Source organism: Coregonus lavaretus (assembly GCF_964263955.1).
Source record: "Coregonus lavaretus genome assembly, contig: HAP1_SCAFFOLD_4173, whole genome shotgun sequence".
NCBI classification, from domain to species: Eukaryota; Metazoa; Chordata; class Actinopteri; order Salmoniformes; family Salmonidae; genus Coregonus; species Coregonus lavaretus.
The window spans coordinates 42930-53196 of record NW_028165279.1 but is presented as its reverse complement, the minus strand read 5'-3'; the positions used below and the strand labels follow the sequence as shown (position 1 = coordinate 53196).

General features: G+C 45.2%; 1 protein-coding gene across 4 annotated transcripts in view; it reads left to right on the top strand.

Annotated features, from left to right (window-relative positions):
- Window positions 1-769: 769 nt before the first annotated feature.
- LOC311116023 (disks large homolog 3-like) overlaps window positions 770-10267 on the top strand; it is a 28984-nt gene continuing 19486 nt past the window's right edge. The window contains exons 1-3 of one of the 4 annotated variants that reach the window (XM_084191152.1): window positions 770-1638; window positions 3354-3510; window positions 4990-5092. In XM_084191152.1, coding sequence (XP_084047278.1) covers window positions 1541-1638; window positions 3354-3510; window positions 4990-5092 — 358 coding nt within the window. In that variant the 5' untranslated portion in view covers window positions 770-1540. Of the gene's footprint in view, window positions 3511-4989; window positions 5093-9395; window positions 9798-10267 lie in introns of those variants that run through there. The other 3 variants (XM_084191151.1, XM_084191150.1, XM_084191154.1) reach the window with 3 other exon arrangements.

Genomic DNA, 10267 nt, shown 5'->3' with positions numbered 1-10267 from the left:
GAGAGAGAGAGAGAGAGAGAGAGAGAGAGAGAGAGCTAATGTTTAACACTGAGACTTGGTCTGTCTGTGTTTGTGGAAAATGTTGGTCCGCAGTGTCCACCATTAATCAGCCAAGTAGAACCAATTACTGGGCTGAGGAGAGGGAGACCAGAGCAGCACAGTGTTGGGGCAGCACGACCCGCTAAAGCCCACATCTCCATTCAGAGCATTAGTACTGGGCTGCCTCAGCCAAAACACTGAGGGGAGGGGGATGGCTGGTTACAGAGAGGGAGAGGCAAAGAGAGAGCAGGAGAGAGAGAACAAGAGAGACAGGCCCATAGAGAGGCATGGAGAGAGGAGAGGGACAGGCATAGAGAGGCATGGAGAGAGGAGAGAGACAGGCCCATAGAGAGGCATGGAGAGAGGAGAGGGACAGGCATAGAGAGGCATGGAGAGAGGAGAGGGACAGGCATAGAGAGGCATGGAGAGAGGAGAGGGACAGGCATAGAGAGGCATGGAGAGAGGAGAGGGACAGGCATAGAGAGGCATGGAGAGAGGAGAGAGACAGGCCCATAGAGAGGCATGGAGAGAGGAGAGGGACAGGCATAGAGAGTAAAGGTTTTACAGCACCATAACTGTTTACATTCCTGGCGTGGATGAAAAAACAAGGAGGGGAGGAGGGAGAAGAGAGGAAGGGGAGGCAGGTCCCATGATAGGGAGGGAGTGCTTGATCTCTGTGTTCATAACCTTTGGAATTAACTTTTTCACGGAACTGCCCAAGCATTTTTTCTCTGATTTTAGGATTCCATACATGTGCTGGCACAACACACACACACATTTACTTCGAGAGCATCAGCACTCAAATAACTCAAACAAAGCTACATGTCACTTTGGTTATACATATTTTTTCCTCAGTTGTATCCTGTTGTTTTGTTGAAAGTCAAGTTAAATTCAGGAGTTCCTCAGTTTGTTTATTCTATCACAAAAGCAAGGAGCTGCTGGGAGACTGTCTGCCTAATCTCCAGAGGGCTGGGCTGATGGACAGGAAAGCTGGTCTGCTGTTGCTGCATCTGGGCGGGCTGGACTGGGACACCACCGTCAGATGAGAGATGAGGGGCAGCATTTAGTCTGGAGGTCCTCCCAACAACATCCCACTCCCGACGCCTTTTGCTGTGACATACAGCCCTCTGAGCCACACAAGGGAAGCCTGGGCAACAAAATGAGGAAGCTTGGAACGGGGGAACCTACCCTGGCTGTTTCCTGTAGGATGTGGTTGTTCTGTAGAGATGGCTCTGGTCTAGTCTGTCTGGGCGGGTGAGGGTTAAGTCTTGTCCTGTTGCTGATGATGATGATGAGGAGTAGAATGTGACAGCCCAAAGTAGAGCTGTATCCCATCACACAACATCCTGAGATTACGTTTGTACATAGCGAGCCTCAACCAGAGCTCCTCTCACAAGTAGGGCAACAATTGAGAGTGGGGTTAGGGGGAAAGCTAACATCTCCCTGGCTTTGAGGTGTTGCTTGGAGTTGGCATAATAATGTGCCGCAGTCAGTAGCCGCCATGTTTGCAGTGAACATCTCCTCCATGTCGTTTGTGAGAGCTCACCCCAAGCGGCTGAGGAAGCGACTGTCATTCAGGAGCAAACACAGGATCCTCAGGTAACCATGGTGATGCATGTGTCTGAGTTGGAATGGGAGGGACTTTTCAGAATGTTTGGAGTACATGGAGCTCCTCTGGAAGGTCCAATACTGCCTGGTCCGCTGTGCGGGGTACAACGGTCCTCTTGTGTCGCTGCTTGCTGTTATTTGAAGACAAGTCTTTTAACATAATCTCTCATGTGTGCTACTCATGTTTGTTACTCAGTTGTGTATGTAAGGGTTGTCGTTTTTCAAAAAGGTATTCATCCTTTAGAAAGATATATAGAAAAGAACCTCTGCTAAGCAGAATTGTACATGGATGACAGAAGGAAAAGGAGAGTGTATGTGTGTGGTCAGTATGGGCTTATTAAATCTCTGTGATTCATACTCCCACGTGGGAACAAACCTAATGCAGTAATTGCAAAAAGACTGTCTACTATAGTTGCTGACTTTCACTGCCAAACAGGCTTTATTCACATGCTCTAGTTTGAGACCATGGGCATGAACCTTAAATTAACGGACTCATTTGAGGAAATGCATTATATTTGAAGGGTATTTTAACAATCCAGGATGCGCTGATATGGGTTTTTAGATCAACGTGAGGTATTTATGGAAGTACCATCCAATCATTGCTCTTCAGTCAAAGTGCCTTTCATTTATGTTATTAAACCTTTGTGAAACCATCAAACGTACCATGCCTCTTCACATGTTTTACTGGAACAGTCAGGGTTGTTTTCAGTCGGGACCTGAAACTAATGCTAGGAAAGTATGTATGCATTGTCTCTCATTGATGTAAAAGGGTCTCTTCAGCAACTTGGAGCACAGCCATTAGGGATTGAGTAGGAATTGTTATTGTGGACCGCAGGCTGAGTACTGGAGCAAAGACCACTAATGGGAACCATGTGGAGAGTTTTGTTGAGATGGGCTGTGTGTGTCAGCTTCTAGGGCCTCTGCAGTGTGTCTCTGCCTTATAGTCTGAGGCATGTTCTCAGAAGTCTTTTGATGGTCCCAAGCAGTGGTTTGGCCTCTCCAGGATCCTCAGTCCAATATAGTCTGGAATTCAGCCTGCCTGATGATGACTCACAGTGGCTAAAGCTAAAACAGAGCTGCAGCAGGGGCAGTCAAGTGTGGGGCTGCTGCTCAGTGTGTGTGTGTGTGTGTGTGTTTGACGGGGCAAATTGTTCATCCAAAGACAGCATGTCTTGGTTGGCCCTGTTGCCAAAGCATTGTTCGAGGTGCAGTCGAATCATAATCATTACATGTCCTTCCTATAGGCCTATTGCAAGTGTAGTTCAGCATATTTGAAAGTGCCGTCTGTATTTAATTTCCTTTTTCTCCTTTTTTTTCGTTCCATTTGTGGAAGGATGTGTATTACTCATTTGAATGCTGGGATTGTTTCCCCTGCAAAAGTAAATGAAAGTGTTCACTTTCAAACATATATAGAAAGTGCTACTCTTCAGGCTCTGCTGCAGCATAGTCCATGGATTGTATACGTACTGCAAAATGATTGTGTCACCTTTTCCAGAATACAAGTTAGCCCCATGTATGAACAGATGTTGGTGTGGGCTGTTTCCTAAACTGCCTCTGTCTACCCTTCTGTTTTTCGTTTTTCATCTCTCTCTCTCTCTCTCTCTCTCTCTCTCTCTCGCCTCCATTCTCGCCCTCTGTCTGTCTCCGTCGCTTTCCTGTGCTCCCAGTCCCGCCCTGCGCCCTGACGCTGTCGCTCTGTTTGGCAGGGAGCCGCGGAAGGTGCTGCTTCACAAGGGCTCCACAGGGCTGGGCTTCAACATCGTGGGCGGCGAGGACGGAGAGGGCATCTTCGTCTCCTTCATCCTGGCCGGAGGACCAGCAGACCTGAGTGGAGAGCTGAGGAGGGGAGACCGCATCCTCTCGGTCAGTGGCTTACCGGTCCTCGCAACGAACTAACCAGCCAGCCAACCTGTGGCAGGGCTTACACATCTGAGATATTTGCTTAAAACATACACTACCATTCAAAAGTTTGGGGTCACATAGAAATGTCGTTGTTTTCTAAAGAAAAACAGGCGACTCCGGGATGCTGACCTTCTAGGCAGAGTTGCAAAGAAAAAGCCATATCTCAGACTGGCCGATAAAAATAAAAGATTAAGATGGGCAGTCTGAGATATTGCTTTTTCTTTACAACTCTGCCTAGAAGGTCAGCATCCCGGAGTCGCCTCTTTACTGTTGACGTTGAGACTGGTGTTTTGCAGGTACTATTTAATGAAGCTGCCAGTTGAGGACCTGAGAGGCGCCTGTTTCTCAAACTAGACACTAATGTATTTGTCCTCTTGCTCAGTTGTGCACCGGGGCCTCCCACTCCTCTTTCTATTCTGGTTAGAGCCAGTTTGCACTGTTCTGTGAAGGGAGTAGTACATAGCGTTGTACGAGATCTTCAGTTTCTTCGCAATTTCACGCATAGAATAACCTTTATTTCTCAGAACAAGAATAGACTGACGAGTTTCAGAAGAAAGTTATTTGTTTCTGGCCATTTTGAGCCTGTAATCGAACCCACAATTGCTGATGCTCCAGATACTCAACTAGTCTCAAGAAGGCCAGTTTTATTGCTTCTTTAATCAGCACAACAGTTTTCAGCTGTGCTAACATAATTGCAAAAGGGGTTTCTAATGATCAATTAGCCTTTTAAAATCAATTTGATGTTAATTTAATGGACAAAAAAATTGCTTTTCTTTCGAAAACAAGGACATTTCTAAGTGACCCCAAACTTTTGAACGGTAGTGTACTTACAGCAAGTTGCATAGCTATACAGTAGTTAGGGCTTTGTCATAGCGACATAGATTGATAACTACAGCTGTACATGTATTCGCACTGAAGATTTACCATCGAAGACTTGCCTTAACAAATAGACCATTTTAATAATATAGAGAGGAGTAGACCCAAAGGGGTAACAGGATAAAGATTATACGTTGGTCAGCATGGAGTCAAAGTAATCAAAAGAGACACCATTGGACCATCTTCCAGTCAAGGTCACAGCTCTCATTTAAATCAATAATCTCTTATAGCTAACGCAAGGCCCCCCATTATGACAGATAGGTACCTTTCTGGAGGGCACATCTGCTCAATGGCCCTCCTGGGATTGTGAACCAGCCATTTTCTCTAGTCACGATCCTCTTAATCATGCAAAGGTCATTCTTCCACTGATTGAAAACGAATCCTCAAGCTGGTGATCCAAGAAAGAAAGGAAGGAGAGGCTCTCCTCCACATCCTTATGTCAAGGTCAGGTAGTCTCATTCCCTTGTAGGCTAAATATCTCTGTGAAGAACAGTGCTGGTTGGTACATTGACCTATCAATCGAGGCTCCATGGCTGAGGTTCTGCCCTGTGCTGTGTGTCTCAGGTGAACGGGGTGAACCTGCGGAATGCCACCCACGAGCAGGCAGCTGCAGCGCTGAAGCGGGCCGGCCAGACAGTCACCATCATTGCCCAGTACCGACCAGAAGGTAGGAGTTTGTCTCAATCTCTCTCTCAGACACCACACCTTAAACATTAGCCAAACCGGTCATGCGCGCCATCATGCGCATGTTGATTTTGTCTGTATACCAAAACCAACTATATTAATTTGTGGACAGGTCGAAACACACATGAAACATTCATTGACATTTAGCTAGCTTGCGGTTGCTATCTTATTTGGCCTGGGAGATAAACATTGGGTTGTTATTTCACCTGAAATGCATATAGTCCTTTTTTTCTGCTGGATCTTTGTTGAATTTTGACCGGTAGTCATACAAAATCATGTGTTTCTCTACTTTGACGATTAATCCACAGATAAAATGGGAAACCTAGTTAGTTTGTTAGTTGTCTTTGATTAATCTCTCCTCGTTTCATCTTTCAATCACTCACGTGGGTTAGTATGCTCGTGAAAACCAATGAGTAGATGGGAGAGGCGGGACTTGCAGCACGTCGAGCGTCTCAAATAGAACCAAGTTCTATTTTAGCATCTGGCTATGCAGATGCTTGAGCAGTTGAGGAAATGATTGAATAACATGTACACTGAACAAAAATGTAAATGCAACATGCAACAATTTCAAAGATTTTACTGAGATCAAATCAAATCAAATTGTATTTGCCACATGCGCCGAATACAACAGGTGTAGACATTACAGTGAAATGCTTACTTACAAGCCCTTAACCAACAATGCAGTTTTTTAAAAAGAAAAATGTAAAAGAAAAAAAGTGTTAAAGAAAAATAAAAGCAAATAACTAAAGAGCAGCAGTAAAATAAAAGAACAGTAGGGAGGCTATATTTACATTTACATTTTAGTCATTTAGCAGATGCTCTTACATATTTTTTTTATACTGGCCCCCCGTGGGAATCGAACCCACAACCCTGGCGTTGCAAACGCCATGCTCTATCAACTGAGCTACATCCCTGCCGGCCATTCCCTCCCCTACCCTAGACGACGCTGGGCCAATTGTGCGCCGCCCATGAGTCTCCCGGTCGCGGCCGGCTGCGACAGAGCCTGGATTCGAACCAGGATCTCTAGTGGCACAGTTAGCACTGCGATGCAGTGCCTTAGACCACTGCGCCACTCAGGAGTATATACAGGGGCGTACCGGTACAGAGTCAATGTGCGGGGGCACCGGCTAGTCGAGGTAATTGAGGTCATATGTACATGAGGTTAGAGTTAAATACAGTTCATATAAGGAAGTCAGTCAATTGAAATAAATTCATTAGGTCCTAATCGATGAATTTCACATGACTGGGAATAAAGATATGCATCTGTTGGTCACAGATACCAAAAATAAAAAAAGTATGGGCGTGGATCAGAAAACCAGTCAGTATCTGGTGTGACCACCATTTGCCTCATGCAGCGCGACATCTCCTTCGCATAGAGTTGATCAGGCTGTTGATTGTGGCCTGTGGAATGTTGTCCCACTCTTCAATGGCTGTGCGAAGTTGCTGGATGTTGGCAGGAACTGGAACACGCTGTCGCACACGTCGATCAAGAGCATCCCAAACATGCTCAATGGGTGACATGTCTGAGTATGCAGGCCATGGAAGAACTGGGACATTTTCAGCTTCTAGGAATTGTGTATAGATCGTTGCGACATGGGGCCGTGCATTATCATGCTGAAACATGAGGTGATGGTGGCGGATGGATGGCACGACAATGGGCCTCAGGATCTCATAACGGTATCTCTGTGCATTCAAATGGCCATCGATAAAATGCAATTGTGTTTGTTGTCCGCAGCTTATACCTGCCCATACCATAACCCCACCACCACCATGGGGCACTGTGTTCACAACGTTGACATCAGCAAACCGCTCGCCCACACGACGCCATACACACCGTCTGAAATCTGCCCGATACATTTGAAACCGGGATTCATCCGTGAAGAGCACACTTCTCCAGCGTGCCAGTCGCCAACGAAGGTGAGCATTTTCCCACTGAAGTCGGTTACGAAGCCTAACTGCAGTCAGGTCAAGACCCTGTTGAGGACGCAGATGAGCTTCTCTGAGACTGTTTCTGACAGTTTGTGCAGAAATTCTTTGGTTGTGCAAACCCACAGTTTCATCAGCTGTCCGGGTGGCTGGTCTCAGACGATTCTGCAGGTGAAGAAGCTGGATGTGGAGGTCCTGGGCTGGCGTGGTTACACGTGGTCTGCAGTTGTCTGGCCGGTTGGACGTACTGCCAAATTTGCTAAAACAACGTTGGAGGTGGCTTATGGTAGAGAAATTAACATTAAATTATCTGGCAACAACTCTGGTGGACATTCCTGCAGTCAGCATGCCAATTGCACGCTCCCTCAAAACTTGAGACATCTGTGGCATTGTGTTGTGTGACAAAACTACACATTTTAGAGTGGCCTTTTATTGTCCCCAGCACAAGGTGCACCTGTGTAATGATAACGCTTTTTAATCAGCTTCTTGATATGCACACCTGTCAGGTGGATGGATTATTTTGGCAAAGGAGAAATGCTCATGAACAGGGATGTAAAGAAATTTGTGCACAAAATTTCAGAGAAATTAGCTTTTTGTGTATATGGAAAAATTCTGGGATCTTTTATTTCAGCTCATGAAACATGGGACCAACACTTTACATGTTGCGTTTATATTTTTGTTAAGTATATGTGTACATTTATTTTGCATCGCTCGCGCACACACGTCTGGTCTAGTCAGGGTGTAACCCACATACTTTACATTTTAGTCGCTGTCATCTAAAGCAACCTCAAGTCAGTTTATGTGCAGTAAGGGGGCTGCGGAGCAACTGCACAAACATCTCATTCTTAGCTTCTACTTTCAATGTCATCTTGATCTTTTTGTTGTGGAACAGATGTGCTGAATAATCATATTGGTCTTACTGAGGACTGAGTTAGATGAGGGACATACAGGTCTAGTTAAGCAAACCAGCGTTTACAGTATTTGTATTTCTTACTTTGAAGTGTAAACCTACTAATATACATATATACTCAACAGAAATATAAATGCAACATGCAACAATTTCAAATATTTTACTGAGTTAGTTCATATAAGGAAATCAGTGAATTGAAATAAATAAATTGGGCCATAATCTATGGATTTCACAACTGGGAATACAGATATGCATCTGTTGGTCACAGGTAGGGGCGTTGATCAGAAAACCAGTTAGTATCTGGTGTGACCACTATTTTTCCTCATGCATTGCGACACATCTCCTTCGCATAGAGTTGATCAGGCTATTGATTGTAGCCTGTGGAATGTTGTCCAACTCCTCTTCAATGTCTGTGCGAAGTTTCTGGATATTGGCGAGAACTGGAACACGTTGTCGTACATGTCAATCCAGAGCATCCCAAACATGCTCAATGGGTGACATGTCTGAGTATGCAGGCCATGGAAGAACTGGGACATTTTCAGCTTCCAGGAATTGTGTACAGATCCTTGCGACATGGGGCCGTGCATTATCACGCTGAAACATGAGGCGATGGCGGCGGATGAATGTCACGACAATGGGCCTCAGGATCTCGTCACGGTATCGCTGTCCATTCAAATTGCCATCGATAAAATGCAATTGGGTTTGTTGACCGTAGCTTCTGCCTGCCCATACCATAACCCCACCGCCACCATGGGACACTGTTCACACCGTTGACATCATCAAAACGCTCGCCCACAGGACGCCATACACGTGGTCTATGGTTGTGAGGCCTGTTGGAGGTACTGCCAACTAATCTAAAACGACGTTGGAGGCGGCTTATGGTAGAGAAATGAACATTAAATTATCTGGCAACAACTCTGGTGGACATTCCTGCAGTCAGCATGCCAATTGCACACTCCCTCAAAACTTGAGACATCTGTGGCATTGTGTTGTGTGACAAAACTGCACATTTTAGAGTGGCCTTTTATTGTCCCCAGCACAAGCTGCACCTGTGTAATGATAACGCCTTTTAATCAGTTTCTTGATATATGCCACACCTGTCAGGTGGATGGATTATCTTGGCCAAGGAGAAATGCTCACTAACAGGGATGTAACAAATTTGTGCACAACATTTGAGAGAAATAAGCTTTTTGTGTGTATGGAACATTTCTGGGATATTTTATTTCAGCTCATGAAACATGGGACCAACACTTTACATGTTGTGTTTATATTTGTGTTTAGTGTACAATATAGTAAACACCAATGTTTCAGAACCATGTGACATGTAAATGAAAAGTGTACAATATGTTTAAACTACTGCAGTGCTATAGGCTTGGCTACATGCAGCCCTTACCTGGTCTGGCTTAATTATTTTAAAGAGAGTCTAGTTTGCAAATGAGGACAGTACAGAGCGTTGTGGAATTGGCTGTTTGTGGCGGGATTCAGGTTCCGCTTACATTCGCTGTACATGCAGGCTGAAGTGTAGAGCCAATTGCAAGTCGGGCAACCGAAGGGCTGTGTTGTCCTTCTTTCCTATATTTCAAGTCCAAGCCCCTGTGTGCAGTGCATCCGTCTCTGCGGTCACTGGACTCGGGAAGGAAAAAGAAAACAAAGCAAACCGGAGTAAGGGCAGGCAGAGGGACGCGAACATAAATACAGAGCGCGCGCGAGGAACTAGTTAGCCTGCTAGTAGGGGAAGAAAGGAAAAGGTGGAAAAACCGAATAACTTTCTCAGCAACACACAAATGTGGAGGGGGGATGGGCATGAATATACCACGGGCTGTGAAGTAACACAGAATTGCACCGAAAAGAGGTGAGGAAATTAACAGGAGTAAGTTTTCTCTCGCTCGCTCATATTTTCAGGAAATAATACAGTGGAAGTTCACTGGAACCAAGCACATTCATTGTAACGTTTGTGTCGGTACTTGTCTTTTGCAACCTTTCTGAGTCGGTTAACAACAGTAGCTTGCCATTATAGCTAGCTAAGGTTTTCTGTTGTTGTCCAACCAAATTGCGGGGCAAACACAATTGATTAGTTAGCCAAACTAAGCCTGTTACGTGCATTAGTTCCTGTTTGCGCCCTTTGGTAACGTAAATGCTATTCTTAGCTATGGGCGATGCTAGGGTCAGTGTGGAATTGGCTAACTAGGTAGAAGTTAATGTTATGTTAGTTTGTATAACGCTACTGTAGCTAGCTATGTGCCCTTGGCTCCCACCAAAGGTAGCTCCCAAACTTAGTTGGCTAGTTAGCTAATTTAACTAACTGGCTAGTTAGCCAAATGA